A 19923-nucleotide genomic window follows, 5' to 3' on the forward strand; every position below is an offset into this window, starting at 1 on the left:
GCAGCACTTCCTCCTGGCATCTCCCTAGGTGACTTTCTGCACAATTGTTCTGTGTGCCCAAAGACACAAACGAGACTCCCGCAGGGCCCGGACTGATCTCTGACAACGGGCCAACGCTGCGAGCCAAAGCCCAGCCACCTGTATGCGGCACGTTCCACGCTGTACTGTCCAAACACAACATCCCATGGAAACCCGGCTGTCACACTTGCTACCATGCCCTCTAAGCCCTCGTGTCACAAGCTGCTGGACGCTTTCCGCAGTGACACACTGATCTGCTTCTAATCTGCGGACAAGAGCCAAACGCACCGGCAAACGCAAAGCTCTCTTGATACTGTCTCTGCGCTTTGCCACCCTGGGTTTAAAACTGCCTTCTTCGCCCTTCCCGCACAGACAGCGCCAGCGGGCGACGGCCACGACCCGTCACAGCCGGAACTCAACCCCACCGCCCCGGGGCTCAGCCCTCCCCGGCCGGGCCCCGCGCAGCACGGCGAGACACGCCGACTCCCGGCTTTCCGCCCCGCGGCTCCCGGCGGCTCCGCAGCGCCCCCCGAGGCGGTCCCGGCCCCGGCTGCGCAGGCGCCCCCGGGCCGAGAGTTTGGGACGCGCCGGAAAGTTGTGTCTGGGTGTGCCGCCTGCTGTCACTGCCACCATGTCGGGCTCCTCCAACGTGGCGGCCATGAAGAAGGTGGTGCAACAGCTGCGCCTGGAGGCCAGCGTGACTCGCGTCAAGGTGAGCAGCGGGGCCGGGGCGGTCGCGCCGCCATTACCGCTGGGGGCCGCGCCCCACGGCGCCCCTCGGAGGTGGCCGGGCTGAGCCGCGGGGCAAGGCGAGCAGGGCCGGGCCGACGGCTCCCAGCGCCCCGACGACCCTTCTTGGCTGCGGCACCGGAGGCCGACCCGCGCCCCAGAGCCGCACCGACCGAGCCTGGCCCCCGGGGGTGGCCGCGTTCCTTCCCTTCTCCGGCCCCACCCTCCCGCGTCCCCCGGGGCTGGCGGGGGCTGCGCCTCGGCTCCAGCGCTGCTCCGAGTAGCAGCTCTCCCCTTTCATTTCCGTGGGCTGGGAGCGTCCGCTCCCGTCAGACTGCTGCTGCCCGAGGGGGGTTAGCAACAGGTTGCTTGGCTGGCGTCTCGGCCCCGCGCTGGAAAATGGAGGCTCCGCTGCCAGGCGTGCCGAGGACGTGTCACGGCGTTCCCCGGCTGCGACTGGGCCTTGTCTCATCAGAGGCACTCCGAGAAAACAAGGAGTCTTTGTGCGTTTAACAAAGCGCTCCTCAAGACGTAGTAATTCTTCGTTCACATTTCATACCTAGAGACTTTTTAGCATTAATTTTTCAGATACTTTCTATAAGTTATTGACTGACAAAGCAGAAGACGATTGTATGACATCTGCTTGGGGTGTACTTAACAGCATTAAATATTGTATTTCTTGATGCAATTACATCCTCTGCACAGTCCGATCAATGAGTGCTAACGCCAGCTCCTCCTACACCCAGGTTTCTCAGGCTGCTGTGGACCTGAAGCAGTTCTGCCTGCAAAATGCACAGCATGATCCCCTGCTGACAGGAGTATCATCAAGTACAAATCCATTCCGTCCCCAGAAAGTTTGTTCATTTTTGTAATTACGTGGACTACTTATGTATCTTTCAGTGGTAAGTTCTTAAAGACTCAGACTTTCTTCTGTCATTAAAAATAAGCTGCTTTAAGTGAGACTGTCTGTGTTTAAAGCATTCCAAAGAGGCATCTGACTTGTACAACTGGTGTTGGTCTGGATCCCCGTTTTGGTCCTTTCCTCCCAAACCGGGAGGGTAGCTCTGTACCAGATACAGTTCATATGTGGGTAGTAGTTGGATGTTAGAGGGCTTCAACCCATTTCTGCTATTGAAGCTGAAGTAGTTGGGGGCCAGCTGTTACTGAGCTGCTGCCTAGATTAACCTGTCCGTAATGTAGTTCTGCTGCAGCTTCCTTCTATGTTAAAAGCATCATTTCCTTTTTTCACATAGGATTACCTGCCTGAAGAGTTATGTAGTAAATGCCAATTGTAGCAGATGAAACAGATTTTAGTTCTTAGGACTTAGCTTTTAAACTCTTAAGGAGCACTTCTCAAAGAGCTTAGGTTAGTGATGCTCTCAAAGGAGGGCCCTGTCTGCTACAGAAAATGCCCTCTAAGTCAAAATTACATAGGCCAATAACTGTATCAACACCCACATCCCCCTGAAATAGGCTACTACATGGATTGCAGTTCAAGTAACTAGAAACTGTTAAGTATTCCTTTGTACTTTCATTCTGAAACTTTCTCAGGTTCATTAACACTGCTGCTGTCACTATCAAGACAATTAATTGGGCATTACCTGAAAATCCTTGTGATAAGATAGAGATCAGGTTTAGATTCACGGAAGTCTTACCAAGACCACGAGTCACAGAGCTTTTTTAGAGTAGTTCTTTTGAAGGTTCATTATGAACTTTATAAACTATTCATTTTTAAAAGATAACATTTCTGAACTGAGTTCTGTTCCTAGCATCGTTGCTCCAGTTGTAAGCAGTAATTCATGGGGTAAAACAGGGTTAATATTTTTTAAATTATTGCCCCCACGTACCTTTTCTGATTCTTTTTGCTTATAGCTACAGGTAAAAGGCATTAGAATAGCAGTTTTACTTAAGCTACATACACGGAACAGATTTATTTTCTCCCTTTCATCTCTTGCAAGCACTTCCTCAAAACAGTGAATTTCTTAGTAGTAACCCCAGTGCTTATGAGATGAACCAATAGAGTTCATGCTTGCACAGTCTGCACCAACTGTGTAGAGTGAAGAGGAAGTGTGATTTGTTAAATTACCCAGACTACCCTGCTTTTCAAAGGTGAAGTAGATGCTTAATATTTCTAGTCATCAAATGACCAGAAATGACTTACTCTGCCCTACTACTTAGATTCAGCTTCCAGAAGATGCGACGTGTCAGCTGTTTTGTAATGGCTTTGATTATCTTCTTGTACCCTCTGGAGGATAGCCTCATGGCTTTGAAAGCTTATAATTTAAGTTCTATTAAACCACTGTAGAAAAAAAAGGGATTTTTTTACTTTTAAGTAGCTGTCTATGCATATTCTTAGACATAGGATTGCTTCTTTGCTTATCTCTAACCACCTCATTTTGTTTTGTTTTTCAGATCTTTTAGCATCTTTTCCTAACTGCTGACGTCTGTAGGGGCAGAGTGCCTTCAGGAGTGGCCTGGTTTGAAGTCTGTACAAAAGCTTAGCTTTAATGTGCCAAATCTAACTGTAAAATGCTACTGTTGTCAAACCTCTTACCATCTACCTCTCCAAAAGAACTGTATGCTAGTTACAATAATTCTGTTCATGAGGGAATCAGTTTTATATACCAAGCAAAAAATAAAAATGTTTTGACTTAGTTTTGTGTTGAAGTTAATCTAAGAAGGTGGGATATGTTGACACCCCATCAGCTACTCCATCATTCTTCAGAAGCTAAAGATAATCACAAGAGCTTATCTTAAAGTGTTCTGTGGTGCTACAAGTGTGCCTTGGACTGATACTCTTGAAGAACGAGGCTTCATCACTAGTATGCTTAGAAGCAGAGTAGAGCAGCAAAAAGTAGGTTTTGGCTCTTCTTTTATCATTCAACTACAGCTAGCTTTCCTTAAGGAGCAATCAGATTCATTCATCTGATTCATTTTAGCCCCTTATATTAATACTAAAAAGTACCACTTAGGTACACAATGGAAAGAAAGTAATCCAAAAGAAAACTGAGCTTTATAGCAGCCATTGAATGTGCAAATTTAAGCCAAAACACGTTCATTCCACAGGTAGTACCAACTCAATTATCATTACAACAACTGAAAAAAACATAAAGGTTCTAATGGAAAAAATCCTGTTCAGAGATCTCACCTGTTCTACTGAGCTTCATTTACTTCTTGGGAGCTGGCCTTATGATTTAACTGTCCTGAGTAAATATTTCTTCTAAATATATACCAGTCTGTATAGAGCTTTCTCAACATTCTCTATGCAGGAGACTGGTGTGTTTTTGCTTTTTTTTAAACTAACACTGTTAGAGGTTTAAAATATTTCTCTCTTACCTGATCAGAATGCAGAGTGACTCCATCTAGCTGCTTAACAGGGAAGAAAATAAACTGTATATGTGAAAATACTTTATTTTGAAAAAAAAAAACTGTAACGCTGTCTTCAGTAAACTATAAGTTATTTACAGTACAGCAGCAGTCATAACAAAGCTTCACTGATAACTGAATTACAGCCTTCTCTAACATTACCATAGGTCTTCCTACTAAACTGGTAAAGGTTGCACTCTGTCACATTGGATTTAGCTACAACCATGGAAAAAAATTTAAAAAAAAAAAAAAAAAATGCAGTCCTACTTAAACATTGAAAGTTTCTACAGGAACAGTTCATGCTTTGTCTTTCTGCAGCCAGATACTGTCCAGTGTTGTTATCACCAGCTGAATTTGAGATGATCCATAGTTCAAAGATACTGTCATATTTCTGGTCGTGAGCAATTGGCAAGTAACAGTCCATTACAAGTGAAATTTTCTTCTACTTGTGTCCATTTCTCGACGCTGGAATTTAAGAGAAGTTATTAACAGCAAATTCATACAATGGTATACAAAGATGACAACTCAAGCTTACACTAATGCAGTGAAATGCACCACAGAGCAACTGCATTATTGTAGTCAGCAATTCGAGACAAACAAGGGAGAAATGTGGAGATCAGCTGTTAAAAAAGTATTTACAGACAGCAGGCACAGTGTCAAACAAACAGTATTGTACACATTGTGGCCTATGTCATAAATACTAGATTTTTTTCTTCTTACATAGCTTGAATACCATGCAGTTAATAGGCAAAGTGACTACCAAAGTCATTAATTGTTACCAAGAGTAACGTGAACTTCACCTGAAGACATGGTGAAGTCAGTGTTAATACTGAATAGAAAGTAAGAATCAGCATTTGATAAAATAGCTTAATTGTTTTTACATTACAGTTCTTACCCTGACCTTGCAAAAAATGTTTTTAGTCAAGCTTGCTAGAATTCCAATACCAGATTGTACCAAGAGTGTTTATCAGTTTTGCTTATATTGGTACATGTTCAAAGCCTTACACACTGTAAGTAGTCATGATACACTGACACTCATCATCCTTGCTATACAGCAGAAGGCTTCTACTTTACTTATTTGATGAAAAAATAGCTCTCAGTGTTTCACTTAGGCATTTCTGTTTTGAGAACTGCACTTAAAGTGCTTTGCTAGGTTGAAACATATGGTTACATTTCGTGTCAGATGTATTCTCTGTTCCCAAGAAGACAATATAACTCAGACATACCTTATGAATCCATTCATATTCTCCAAATTTGGAATCAAAGGTTCCCTTCTGAAGAGACCTCAACTTTAGTGTAAAACGTGGCCCAAGTTCTTGAATTCCCACTTTCTTTTCACTCTTGAATATATACCTTGAAACAGAAGAAGTGATTAGCTGTTAAGTTATGTGAACAATATCTCACATTCTTGAGTTGTGGGGCAAGAAGTTACCTGTGGAATCTGAAAAAGATGTAGTCTCGTTGGTTGTGAAACGTAGCTACTTGTCTTCCAATGAACTGAGGATCGTGTGGGAAGAGAGAAGCAAACATGCGACCGATAGAATGGCCCAGCCTTGTTGTAAAATTATTCAGGATCACTTCAGGTACATGTTCTGTGGGTTGCTTCCCCTTTCTCTGCAGTGAAAGAATACAAATACCAGATGGCATGCAAAATTATTTTAATGTACTATCAAAGACAGGACTGAAATAAAACAGGGTGTAGACAACCAGGGCCTGATAATATGCCTAACTGGTTTTTTGAAAAAATGTGTATGTAAGTTTGTAAGTAAGTAAAACAGGTGGTAACATACGGATCTTTGGCTTAACAACACAAATTTAATGAAAAAGCACAAATAAAGTTTTGTATTTCCTCTCTGCTGCATTAATTTTCATTCCTGACAGCACTAACTACAGCAAAGAATCAGGAGGCTGAAAATCTCTCTCCAGACATAGCAAGGAAGAATATAAGGAACAGCCTTTATTAAAGACAGGTGATGTTTTAAAATTACATAATTCAAAAAAGGAAAAAAAAAACCCCAAACCATTACACTGCAAGTCATTCTGGGCTAAATAAGCAATACTTACTGTAGAACAGGTGACAAGGCTGTAAGATAAGAAAAACTAAGTTTTATTCAAGACTAGGAACTGCATTTACTGAAATCTTGTATACCACTTACTCTACATACCCTATTGCGTATGTACTGTGCACTGGGTACACATATCCTGTATTAGTGTTAGATGATACGGCTATAAAAATACTAGGCAGGCAAATTCAGTGGTAACTACGAAACTTGCAATACACCGCTTACGGAAGTAGACTGTTACGGTCTTCAGCCTCCTGTGAGCTGAGAAAGACCATCTGTACACAATCAGATGAACCTCACAAAAGCGCAACCAGCCGGGACAGCTCAGGTAAACTGAACATAGTTATTGATAAACTAGAGCACACTTTTGTGGGTTTCATTTTATTAAGTTTTTGTTAGAGTCTCACCTTTATTTCTTTACGCAGGCGGACGCTGCTCATTCTAAAATGAGCAGTTGGACCATCAGGAAGATGACTTAAAACAAGCCCATCTGTTCACAGAGTTAAAGAAAAAAGTTTGTAAAATTTGAAATGTAATTTATGGAGAAGCATGTTCTGTCAAACGCAGTATGGCATCAGAACATTATAACCAATAGCTATGCCTAATTTACAAGGTTTAATTATGTCTTCCAAAATACATTCAGAAACTAGTTAGCTAGTGTTCTGGCAGGTGCATTAAAGCTTGTTTCAATACCTAACCTTTTATATTGTTACCTCTGCAGTACTTATCAGGTCAGCAAAACCAAAAGAAACTTTCTGTGCAGGAAGGGAAGCTAAGCTTACTGAAACAAAACAAGCAAAAAAAGCCCACAAACAACCCACCATCATTTCATTTATAATTTCAAGTGCCGTTAATCATCAGATACTTCAGCTGGCACAGTGATTTTTAACTCTATAATTATCCTATAAGCTGCACAGTGCAGAAAAAAATCCAGAGTAAAGGAGATCTAAAGACATACTGAAGAAAAAGAAATTTCCCCATAGCCTAGAGCTAATACTGCATTTATTTTAGTGTGTACACAAAGGATACTTGGTATTTTGCGATCTTCATTAATGACAATTAGATCTGTGAAGTCTCTTGCAATACACTGTGGAATAATTCTTTTCAAAGCCAATCCTCGGCGATAGTAGACATGTGAGTTAGGGATAACGGTAGACAACTGTTCACAGAATCTCACTGTTCTCTGTAAAGCGGATGAGTTAAATCGCAATGCAGTAAATACAGTGACAAATTTAAACACAAGGTAGGACAGAGGATTGCTCATTCTGACTGCTCTCCTCAATGTGAACAGAGATACCGGAATTAATAAGCCATCAACAGGCTACCAAATTGTTTCATTCAGTTGCTGGAGAACTAATTTACTGGCAATAACTGCAGCACATAGGGACAGCTTTTTTTGGAATGGATTATTTTCTTTCCATAGTAAAATGGGAACATTACAAAAGCATAATCCCTAGACTCATAATATTTTAAGGACCTTGTTTTACAAGAAGTTGCTAGTATTTCAACAGAAATATTGCCTCGTTTCCAGAGAACCTGTTAGAGGTATATGGTTTCTTATTCTTAAAATCACTTTCTAGTGATTTTCACAAAGTATCAGAAATCTTCCAAATTAGGTAATGCACACCATCACATACAGGAACATAAACCTGAGCTTTTTAACGAAACAAACAGTGCTAAAGCAGCTAGCAGACTGTAGGCACATAAAGCTTCCCAACAGTCACTAAATTATAAACAGCAGAAAAAAAAAAAACCACAACACAAGGAAACATTATTTCCAGTTTTGTAGTTTTTCCTACATGAGATTGTATACAGTCATCATGGACTTGTGCATCATATTAAACTTGGAGATGAGAAATGTTGTGTCCCCAGTTAGTTAGATTAAGTCCATCCTGAATGGTGCTAGAACCCAAAGGACTCATGTCTTAATAGTTTAGCACAAAGTATCTCCTGCTCATCAAGTTTCCTTTGTCTCTACTGAGAGCATACAAGGAAGCTGTGCTTTTACAGACTTTTCTATACTAAAAGTGTAATTAACCAAACACAGGAAAACCACAGTACTGTACAACACATTGCTCAGAACAATCCAAGCACGGCATACGCACCCCACGAGGTCTGTCTGATGTTGTAATAAGAATCTTTGGAACTGTTTGTCTGTTGAAATATGGTGCAAATTCATCATTTGCTATATCAAAAGCAACCTAGAAGAAAAGTAGTCTTGTCAATCTACCATGCATTAAATAAATGAATAACAGTTGTACAAATCTGATCTAATTTGATGAAATTAAATTTAACAGGAAAAAACCCCGTTCACAAGCCCTGTCCTACAAGACACGTGGTTTTTGCATTCTAAAGAGTGTAGACTAAAGCAATCTGACAGGCTTTACTATCAACAGCTGTAACTTAAAATGGAATTATTTAAGGTAAATAATGAAATGAAAGGAAATCTTGTCCTGATGAATCCAGTACATGAAAAGTAAACCACTAACATCTTAACAGAAGAGTCCAGAACAATGGACTTTATCTATATTTATTTTATCTATATTTTAAGGCTCTTCTTTGGAGAAAAAAAAAACAAACACAACAAAGATGGTTAACAACATATGCAAAAATTAAACAGTTACCTCTTCATCATTAGGATCTACAGTTGTTTCATCATAAATTCTCTGATTTTCAATAGTCTTTGGAATGGCTTTTGGAGGTGCCTAAAATAAAGGTATTGTTATTAATGTAACACACTCACATCATTATAAAGTATTGCAAAAACTACCATGAGATTGTGCTACCTAAAGCTCTACATGCAACAGGAACACGCTATCCTTGACACCCACAACTGAATGCCAAACAGGAGGTAACAGCGCTTGCTCCTTTACTCACACTACTATTGCAAAATTGTAACTCAGGAAATCACAACTTTCTTCTACCATCAATACGCTTTTGCAGCAGTTTAGGAAGAGAAGGCAATAAGCGACAAGCAGACAACAGCTGTGTAAGGGGTTTGGCCAGGCTGGGTAAGAGCAGCTCAGAACAGCACTGTGGGTGAGAGCACAGTCCTCACCTTATCCCCGAGGGCTTCTCGTTCTTTCCTCCGCTTCTTCTTTAGCGCCAGCTTCTCCTGAAAAGAAGGGGAGAGCCGTCAGCCCGAAGCCACCCGCTCGCCTTCTGCTCACGCCGCCGCACCGGCCCGCGCCCACCTTCCTCTGCTGCTGCTTCCAGCGAAGGAACATGAAGTGCCGCCGCTGCTTGTTCTTGATCTCGGACACGCTGAAGGTCGGCGGGAAGAGGACGCGCTCCGGGGCCGTTGGCTCCACATCCTGCCCCGCCGGTCCCGGACTCGGGCCTGCCACCGTACCTCCTGCCGCCATGCTGCGCTGCGCCTCGGCCCGCTGACCAGAGAGCGCACTCAGCGCATGCTCTGCCGGAAGGAATAACGTCGCTTCCGGCGCGCATGCGCATGGCCGTAGTGTTCGGGCGGATGGGCTCGGTGCGGGCGGTCGTGGTGTGGATTAGGTTCCGACCGCCTGCAATGGCAGCGTTGTTACCCAGCGGGTCCGGCTGCCCCGTGCCCTGCCCGGCCTGGCCCTGAGCACATCTGTAGGAGCGGCACAAAATGCAAGTGGAAAGCTTTCAACAAACATGACCCAGTTATGGGTTTACACGAATGAAAACACGCACATGTTTCACTTACGGACATTTTGCTTGCGGGGCTGGAATGAGTTTGTTTATTGCGTGCATCTACTTGAAACAGGATGCTTTCAAAGAGCCATGGGATGGTTTGACTTGGAAGTGATCTTAAAGATCCTGTAACCCAACCCTCTGTCAGGAACAGGGACACCTCCTGCCCAGAGCCTGTCCAGCTTGACTTCAAACACAAAAGTAAATGAAAGATCAAAGGTCTCATTGCACGCAGACCCATTTTTTTATGGCCTCGCTGCCATTTTTGTCAAGAAGAATGTTTCAGCTATCCATAGTGCCTTAAGGATAAGTAGTTTCCATGGTAATTAAGGTTTGGAGGATTTAGTTGGGAATATGCAAACTAAGGACTCTCTGTAATTTTTTCTTAGCAGCTGATGCAAATATCAGAGATTGCAAGTGTGGCCCTAAAAAGTCATTAACAGAGATTTTTAATTACTGCTGTTAGTAGAGTTTTGCAGGAAATTCTGAACTATTTGTACTTTTAGATTCAACTGGAATCATTACCTGTCTGTCATAACTCTGTGAAGCTCAGTGGCTGCTTACATGTGGACAAAAACACACTCTCCTTTCCTAGCACAGGGAAGACAACTTCTTAATGTTATTCATAAGCTTCCAAGGACTCACAGGAACAAAATAATGATACACAATAATACAGGAACTTCCTAGGGCAAAGGAGGGGCAGTAGAAAGACACCAGAAACGTACTGTGGTCCTGGTAAAGTAAGATCACAGGGTACAATTAGAATTTCAAGAGAAAGCCCAAGTAATGAACGCATGTGTGCTGTTAATTTCTTCATAGAATTTTGACCAGAATATTCTTTTTTTTTTCTGTAAATTACCACCGACTGAGTTTCAGTAGTGGAAGCATCATTTTGATTTGCATCTTGCTGTTTTTTCCCTCTCTTTAAAAAAAAAATCCCTAATTTCATTAGCTGAATATAGACAGGATGTATTACTTTTCCTCAACATTCACTTTACTGACAAAAAAAAGACCCAGAAAGTGCAGTGCTCTAAACCAAACTGTTGCCTCTGTGTGAAGAGAGATATGGCCTACAGGTTTCCTTCCTTCCTCTCCCTTCCTTCCTACAAAACATTGTTGGCTTTTTAATTTATTATTATTAATTATTTCTAATGTGGAAAATAAAAAGCTGTTGTATGTGTTTTTAAAATTGATTAATTTTAACAGTAGTTATGCTACCTTATTGGTGTGGCAAAGCTATTCCCCTTGTAATCAGGATTCTTTGTGGTGGTTGTTAAACAGCTAACCTCCAACTGACAGTAATAATTCGAAGATCACAAAATTCATGAACACAGTCTCTGTAAAGTAACATTCAAGTTTTAAGTTCTACAGGTTCTCAGCGTGTTAATAAAGGTGAGGATTAGGGCAAAGCAATTGATTTTCCCCTAGGACAATATTCTCCAAGGTTACACACTTGGAAACAGAGTTGTCATGAATCTAGGACTGTTCAAGAGAAGAGAAGCATCAGGAACGTGAGGTCACAACAAAGCAGTGGTAAGCAGTGATGTGGCTGAAGGTTCCCTCAGGGACCACCTTTGCTGAGATCCACACTTTGGGCTCTCAAAGCTTTCTGCAAAATCTCTAGGCCCTTTGAATTTACACAGGTAGTGAAGAACATATCTATACTGTTGGTATACAGTTGGTACACCACTGGTATATAGTTCTGGTAGTCAAACTAAGTCAAAGAGGCTAATGAATTTAAGGAGCATAAGGCAGTGCTGAGAGGAAATACAAGGCTGTGCAGTGGATTGCATACTGCTGCAATGAATCCAGCTGTGCAGGAGGGCTAACTGGCAGGAGCACACTGCTGAACTAAGCAACTGCACTTTACTTGCTCAATTAAAGGCAGTTCTCCTATTGCTTCACAGTTCTGTATGGATAAGTTTGTTCCATCCCAAAGGTCCAGTTTTTGTTATCCCTGTAAGCACCTCAGCCCTGAATCTGCTCAGCAGTTAGCACAGTAGCCCTGATCATGCCTGAGCCTTATCAGGCCCTTCAAATGAGGCATCCTTCACACTCTTCTGTGCAGCCTCTGCCTGCTCTCTATGTAGCAAAGCTAAGTGACAGTAGCTTTCTTTCACTGGTAATTCCAAACTTAAAGTATTCGCATACAAGACAAGAGACAGGACCTCCTAGCCTCTGCAGACAGATTCACATCCTTCTTTTCAGTGGAACAATCTAACCACAAACCCTTAGGTTTTTGAAAACTGGGAACTTTCTTGATTCTTCTGATTCAATCTATTGCTGCTGTGCTGACATATGAAAGATTAACAATGATACCATTTGCTACTTGGTCCCATACTGTCTAGGATCTCTGCTGCAGAAATGTCTTGTTCATCCAACAGTGTGTACACATGAAATAAATGTTTAGCCACTCAGCTACTTCCAGACTGCTCCCAGACTTGGGCATACCCAGAACCAAATGGAAACATTACACAGGGGAACAAAATAAAATGACATGTTCCTGCCTATGCAGGAACTGCATGGGTAGTTTTCAGGATCATCTGTTTAGGACTTACAGGCTTGCATTCCTTACTGGATCTTGTTTACAGACTTTAATCGCTATTTTCAATCACCTAGGGCAATCTCTCTAATGGATAAATGGGGATCACGCTCAGTGAAGCTAGGTATTATCTAACATTTCAGGATGAACACTAGATCTTTTTAAGTGCTCCAAATGCCTGTATTAATTCCATAACTCAATATGGAAATTAATTATTTCAATGTGCTTTTTCAGATTATTTTTTCTTTGTGGCATTTGGCGTGGGCATATAGGGAAGAAGCATTGGCTCCATCATGCAGGTGGGAAAATGAAACAAGTTTGCCAAAGTAAAATGTATCTATGTGTATCTATGAAAGCCCAGAGTGAAACACCCAAAGCTTGATATTTGAGAATACTTAGTATCATGCATTCAAACCACAGCTATTATCAGGTTTATGGCTCACTTTACCGTGTTCAGGATCTTTCCAGCTATCAGACTCTAGAAGTCCCAGGTCTATATGAGGAATGCAGCCTAAGTGCCTGTCCCTAAAATTAAAGTCTATGTTATAGGATAGGTGCATAAGAAGACTAAGTGAAATCTTCTTGGTCACTTTTCATTCTGTAATGCCCTAGCTTTTTAGAATTTCATTGGTCTTCTTGCTTTTTGTGGTTTTTATTTTAAAAAGTCTCTCAAATAAGAAAGAATACAATGGTAAAAAAGCAAAGACTCCTCTAAACAGCAGCTTTATCTGCCAGACTATTGACACACACATCCCTCCTTAAAATAGGTATAATGCAAGAACTTGCCAAGTGTGCAATGGCTCGGTTATTAGTGAACTATTTGGGCATTTTTATGGGTCCATGATGATCACCCTTAACACTAGACAGTTCTGTTGGACTTTGTACTTCTGGTCACCACCTGTACCCAATATCCCATCCAACTGCACACCCACCTTATGGTCCACTCCATATTTCACAAATTCATCTCCCACAGTGCTCTTGTAGCCTATGTTGAATGTCTTCCTAAATCAAGGTAAACAGCATGCAAAGCTCTTCTCTGCTGAGCCAATCTCATCAAAGGTTTGTCCTTGGTAAAGTCACACTGCACTTGCTGTTCCCAGTCAACTTTGCGACCTGCAAATACTTGGAAATGGCTTCTTGGAGTGTTTGCTCTACAATCATCTTGGAGACTGAGGTGAGGCTGACAGACCTGTGGTTCCCTGGATATTTCCTCTTTCTCATCTTGAAGTTGCAGCAATTCAGCTTTGTGTAACCCTCTTACTATACTGTGTGAAGAGAAGTGATTCGTTATGCATTCCAACGGTGAAACATCTAATATCTCAGAATGTGTAAAAACGTGTGCGTGAGGAGAATTCAAATGCTTGGAAGTTTGAAACAGCAAAAGTTATCTAAAGAAAAATGAAGCAAGTCAGAGCATTTAAAAATAAGGCATTTTATGCAGCGTGCTTGCAAAAAAAAAATCTTGTCAGTGTGTTATTTAAATATTATGGAAGTTCCCCTGACTACTGAGTTTAACTGAACAGCTTTAAAGCTCATTAGAGTTTTAAAGAAGACTTAGAAGTTGCTTATATGTGGATTTCAACACAACCTTAAACATGTAACTATATCAGACATCAAAATAATTCCTTCCCACGAGACCTATCAGGATGCTATAGCCAGCCATTATTTTAATCTGAGCAGATCAGCCTGATGAATACTGGGTGTTTGATTTCCCGCAAATCTGTCATCATTTCTGGTAAACTGGTAGATTAAAACTACTAGATAATGCATTAGTTGTATATAAGCCAACAAAATAAATAAATAAATAAACAAACAGTAAAAACAAAGAAAAATAATAAAAGGAAAAAAAGATAGGGGAAAAAAATGCAGTCAATGACAATGTTTCTGTTTCTTGGGGGGCGGGGGGGGGGGGGTCCTCTTTGTAGGAAGTATTTTTCCTACTAGTGGCAATTACACTTAGCTTGGGGTACCCTAATTAAATATTCCCCCAGATACTGAAGAAGAAAGAGTTTATTAGAGTGTGAATCCTTACTAGACAGATAGATTCTGATTTCCTGATATTTTATATTAAGTCATGCTTGTGCTGTATGGTAATAACATTTGCTCCGTAATAAACAGAGCTGAATATAGCAGACAGTTTTGCTTGTTTCTCTGCCTGTGTACATTACACAGAAATATGCAGAAGTTTTCTCCTTTTTCAAAATTGCTGCAAATTGATCTGTAGATGTTACTTTAGAAATAATGGGACTACTTTGTGATGGAGTAGAATACCTCAAGCGAATCTATATTTCCCCTTGTAGATCTCTCTTAATCCCACTTATCAACAAATATTATCAACAATTAAGCAAAGTATATCACAAAATTATGCTTCTATTTTGTTACATTTCAGTGTCTGGCCATTTTACTGCTTGTCTCTTAGTAGATACTTTATGTTTTCAATTGGAAAAATGACCCAGGAACATTTTCTATTTGGAAGCGTGAATAAGTAAGAAGCATTTATTAATTTCAAAACTTAGTAGCTAATATTTACATAACAGACAGAAGTTGTCAAGGGATACATAATAAAGGTAGATTTTCCAGTGTCAACAGAAATTTAAGGAAGATGAGCTAATGTGAACAATGTGCAAACTAATACAGTTAATTACAAGCTAATATTTCTAGGAAGGAAATATGTAGATCAGTTATCTGATGGAGGACTGCGATATGAAGAGTAGCAATAAAGACAGGCATTTAAGAGCACACAGCAATGCAGTCCTTGGGTGTGCAAATGTGGGAAGCACAGTGTATGTACTACGTAAGGTTTCTATTGGTGGAACAGTGTGTCTTGGTCTGATATCTTTGCAAAAGCTGGCAAACAGGAAGTGGCTAAGCAGACATTTCTAGAAACTCCCCTTACTGAAGAGATTTTAGAACCCACATCTCTTTAGCCCATCACTGAATCACATAAGAGCTAAAGAATGTGAAATCACCCCAGTAAGGAGAATAATTGTCATCATAGTAATCTTCCGCTTAGCAGGTGAACCTTTTAAAAGATACAGTTTTTGAAAGCTAAGAGACATTTCTGGATTAAAAAAAGGCTTGTGAAGTATTGCTCATCACCTGAAATCTTTCAACAGAGAAGGTGATTTTTTTTTTTTTCCAAAGGAAGCATTTGAGCTTCCCCAGAAATTATGTGGAAATCACTTGAGTTACTTCTATCACCTACAGTGGGCAAAAGGTCAGGCAGAAGAATCAGTGCTTCCTTCTGGACTACGATGTCATGAAAAGCCAATAATGCTATGAAACATCAGAATGGAGAGGAAAAAAACCCAAACCTTTGAAAAACTATTCTAATTTTAGAATATCTGTCATAATATTCAAACAGTACTTGATAGGAGACTGCAGAGAGTGGGTTTTTAATGAAATCAGGCTAGACGACATTTCTAGCTGGACTACATCATCATTTCTTTTCCCCTCTTTTATTGCTCAATTTTGGTGACTATTCACTAGAAAGGTAGTGCTGCTTTTACTTAAGGCTGCCCAGCCCCTCTCCTGTGCTAAGATTCTGCTTCCTTTCTTTATCAGTTTATAAAATCTTTTAAGACTGATATTTCTATGCTGAGTTTTCATCTTAGGATAACTTTCTGGGAAGCATATTTCTACATTTGGAAGGAATTATAATGAAAAGCAAAATGACTGAGTTTAGCTATAACAATTAGTAAAGCAAGGATAATTAGTTCTAAAACATTAAAAAGACTGGTGGAATACACATCAGGAGATATTCCTCTGTTTTAGACTCCGAATGACAGAACATTTTTTCTTATGTGTTGGTAAAATGTGAACATGGTTTTGGGCGTTTATAAGTGCTAATCACAAAATAACAAAGGTAATGAACATTGTTAACCAGCAACATGTAATAATCTCAGTGTCAGATAAACTCTTTTTTTCCAGTATGCATATGTGGCTCTTATTAATGTAACTCAAGCTGCACATAATTACTGGTAACAGAAAATCACTGGCGTTAACCTCCCACTTACAGAACCACACCTTGCCCTCCAGGAAATCCACAGAGCTTCCCAAGAATGCCCCTAGCCCTGGCCTAGATTTCAGCCTGTTTTATAACATTTTACAGCAGAAGCTTGTCAGATCTAATCCTGACTGATGCACAAGATTTGATTGAACAAAGAAAGGAAAGTCATCCTGAAATCTGGTTTTAAGTTACGCTTCTTATTACAGTTGTTCCTTTGCTTGGTGTACGTGGTTCAGCAAGTTTGTTGCTCTACCCAGCATGCACAGACTGATGCCGAAGTCTGTGGCTATTCAGGTCAGAGACGGAGGATAGAATAAAAAAACACCATTTCAGTCAAAGCTTCAAGATGACATGTATGCATTTGCTAAGATAATATTTTCCTTTGTCTATAATTCCATACAATTGTATTTTTCTCCTGCTTGGTACAGAGGAATGCCTTTACTTTTATCTTCTAGGGTTGTGTGCAATAATTAATGAAGAGAAAATACAACATGGTTCCCTTTGACGGGGGAAGGTTTAATGGTTGAGTCCTATTCATTTATTTCACCAGCAGAATGACATTAGTTTTAAATGCACCTGGAATGTAATTACAACATTCAGTCTGATACCAGGATAGTATCCATCAGCTGGTAAAGCATCTAGGCATGGCCTCTGCAATTCAATTTCAAATGTACTGCTAGTGCCAACGTGGGACTCAGAAGTCCCATTCTATCATCAGTTTCCTTTTTCACATATGTTTCATGAATAACCTCAGAGAAGCCCCTTTCTGCATTATTCTTCTAGAAAAAAGTGTGACTTCTTTTTTTTTTTTTTTTTTTTTTCCTTATAGAGATAAATTAGACTAACTCTAGAAAATCTTACATTCCCAGTGCTCTCCTGGGAAGCAGACAGAGAAAAGGAGCTGGAGTCTCTGATGGTCCACAACAGCTACTTCTCTGGTATGGTGACTAAAACAGAGAATCTAACTCTTGATTGCCCAAGCAAGAAAATATTGAGAAACAGTATGGAGGTTTATGTATCCTCTGCATCTGTCACTGATGAAAAACATACATGGGCTCTGTGTTCTCAAGTAAAAAAGAACAATGAAAAATCAGAAGGATTTTATAGAATAAACATGAAACATGATTAAAGGATTAGGATACTCTCCTAAAGTGGGGTTCAAAGACTTCTGTCCATTTAGTTTATCAAAGAGAAAGTTAATGAGGGCTCTTTGCATGCCTCTAAAAATACATAGCTTCAATCTAGCAGACAAAGATCCAAGAGCTGCAATCTTAACTTATACTTTACCATAACTGACCACTGAGAGGGTTACGCAGCATTATCATAGTTTTTATGTTAATTTTTATACCAAGATATGATGTTTTCTCCTTAAAATAATGCTATCTAGTCCAAAAAGGAGCTAACTCAGAACAATCTGCTCTCTATTATACAAGAAGTCAGACTAAAAGATTATAGAAATCACTTCAGACTTTTTAATCTAATCTAATTAAATACTATAAATATACTATAAATCTAGTTTAAGTTGTTCTTTTAATTGTTAATAAATAATTTTTTTAATTTTCATGTCTGACTGCAGACTCACCTAATCTCAATTATTTCTTATTGTATGTGGGTGGTGGGACATTGTCATCCTACCAGCACCTCCACCTTCATCCCTAAGGCTTGTATCATTACCCTGTTACACAACCTCCAGGGCTGATATTGTTGATATGATGCCAAGCATAATCACTGAAAAATGGAGGAGTGCTGATGGAGAACCCAACACAGATGTTTGAAGACCAAGTTCTCTTCCACTTTCTAAAAGCTTAACTAGAATATGGTGCTCAGGTGAACATAATCTCTTCACAGATCTCTGTTGAGGGTTTTTAGCCCATCATTCTCCTAGACTATTTTACAACAGAGTATATAACTTTCCAGACCACATATATAAAAATCCAGATTGATGCTGATATTTACAGTTTTGTTCTTACCTGTTCATTTTGCTGTGTTTTTTCTTGGTAGTCCTGGGAACAGACTGCCATCCTGACAAGGATGAACGTCACTGCACCCCCTGGCCATGCTGTTGTTTCTCTATGTACCTGTCCAGCTTTGAATGGGGAGAAGCTTTTCCTTTACAAGAGGAAGCAGTCCATCTTGTCTGGGGAGCAATTATTTGCTGTCCTTTGGGCTCAGGATCTTTCATTCCCTAAGCCTGATGGCATAGATGAAGCAAGATAATCCTGTTGTTTCAGGCAAGATGTCAATCCGGTGCCCTCATCCCTAGGCTGTTTCCTTAGGTATGATCCTGCTTTAGGAAGAGGCAGGCACTCCACCACTCTGTGCTGTCCTCTTCATGTTTCCGTGCATGAGCTGTTCCCATTTGTCTTGTTTAAAAGACAAGCTGCAGCAGACAACTCTCTTTACCTTTTTAGTTATACCTCATTTTTCTGTCTCGTAATCCACTGCTGGCTTCCTGAACCACATGGCCTTTAAATACTTCCTACACTTCCAAGGATTGTTAACAGTCATGACCTAAAATATCAGTGTTACTGAACATCCCAGTGTGTTCTCAAACCAAGCTTTCACCTACTAGGATTTTGAAAAGATACTGTGTTACACTAATATCAGGAAACTGCCTGTCTGAAACCAAATGATGTACTTAGAGTGAAGAGCATTTCAGTGGATTTTAAGAAAAGCTTTGCTGCTTGGTAAAACCTTTGCATAAAGCCACGGTAATCCTAGACCAAATGTAAGAACGATAATGCTTCAGGGAGCTAAACATGTCAAACTCCAGAATGGAGTTAGTTTCTGGGAAGGAGCTGGGTAATGAGCAGTAAGTGGGAACAGAAGACTATACATTTAATAAAAACAATTAAAAACAAGCAAAACGCTCCTACCCATTATCTGAGAATGCTGAAGATCTTGTACTCTAAATGAAGGACTGTCCAGTGGGTGATTAAAGACAGTCTTATAAGAAACTACGCAATCAAAGCTGCACAGGCAATTGTCATTCCCATATTTCTTCACTTTTAAGTGGATTTCTTTACAGTATTAGAGGTCTTCAGTTGTACCTTTCTTCTTATAAGAGGCATGTTCATACATCCATACAAATGACTTTATGAAGTGCTCTTCAGTATTAAGCCACCCACCCAGATGGCTATGATGGCTATGATGCTATATGTGTTTGAAGTAGGAGAAATCCAAAAGTCTGTTCTGACACATGTGCTTTCCTGTCAGTCCAGGCGTGTTTGTTTGTTGCTTTTTTTAATAAGCCTGCAGAAGAAAAAACATGGAATTGAAGTTAAGATGGAATAATGGATGTGAAAAGATGGAAAACCATGCAACAGAAGTAAATGACTGAGCTGTCTAGAAAGCCTATCATTTGGCAGAGTCTGGGGCATCTGCTGAGACAACTTTATCCTGGGAAAGTCTGAAACAGAAAATTCAAAACACTGGGTTACAAAACTGTGTCAATAATGAAAGAAGTATCACTTATTCTTTCTTTTAAAAGGAAAACATAAGTTCCAGTTGAGAGTATATGT

General features: G+C 40.3%; 2 protein-coding genes across 2 annotated transcripts; one reads left to right on the forward strand and one right to left on the reverse strand.

Moving 5' to 3' along the window:
- The first annotated feature begins 345 nt into the window (after positions 1-345).
- Positions 346-3401, forward strand: GNG5 (G protein subunit gamma 5). The gene is made up of 3 exons (XM_072343030.1): positions 346-730; positions 1494-1649; positions 3160-3401. The coding sequence occupies exons 1-2, from the start codon at positions 650-652 to the stop codon at positions 1617-1619; spliced, it is 207 nt and encodes a 68-aa protein (XP_072199131.1). The 5' UTR covers positions 346-649; the 3' UTR covers positions 1620-1649; positions 3160-3401.
- Positions 3402-3603: 202 nt separating this feature from the next.
- Positions 3604-9601, reverse strand: RPF1 (ribosome production factor 1 homolog). Its single transcript, XM_072343028.1, has 9 exons — positions 9371-9601; positions 9235-9291; positions 8801-8881; positions 8282-8377; positions 7206-7359; positions 6584-6666; positions 5546-5727; positions 5340-5466; positions 3604-4578 (listed from the first exon to the last, which is right to left on the reverse strand). Exons 1-9 carry the CDS (start codon positions 9539-9541, stop codon positions 4537-4539), a joined length of 993 nt encoding a protein of 330 aa, XP_072199129.1. The 5' UTR covers positions 9542-9601; the 3' UTR covers positions 3604-4536.
- Positions 9602-19923: the final 10322 nt, after the last annotated feature.

The sequence above is a fragment of the Excalfactoria chinensis genome, chromosome 8 (assembly GCF_039878825.1).
Source record: "Excalfactoria chinensis isolate bCotChi1 chromosome 8, bCotChi1.hap2, whole genome shotgun sequence".
NCBI lineage: Eukaryota > Metazoa > Chordata > Aves > Galliformes > Phasianidae > Excalfactoria > Excalfactoria chinensis.

Coding starts and splice junctions, on each gene's coding strand:
- GNG5 (XM_072343030.1), top strand. CDS start 650: ATGTCGGGCTCCTCCAACGTGGCGGCCATGAAGAAGGTGGTGCAACAG. Junction 731..1,493: donor CCAGCGTGACTCGCGTCAAG/GTGAGCAGCGGG, acceptor TCCTACACCCAG/GTTTCTCAGGCTGCTGTGGA.
- RPF1 (XM_072343028.1), bottom strand. CDS start 9,541: ATGGCGGCAGGAGGTACGGTGGCAGGCCCGAGTCCGGGACCGGCGGGG. Junction 9,292..9,370: donor GGAAGCAGCAGCAGAGGAAG/GTGGGCGCGGGC, acceptor CCTTCTTTTCAG/GAGAAGCTGGCGCTAAAGAA. Junction 4,579..5,339: donor AATATGAATGGATTCATAAG/GTATGTCTGAGT, acceptor CTTAAATTCCAG/CGTCGAGAAATGGACACAAG.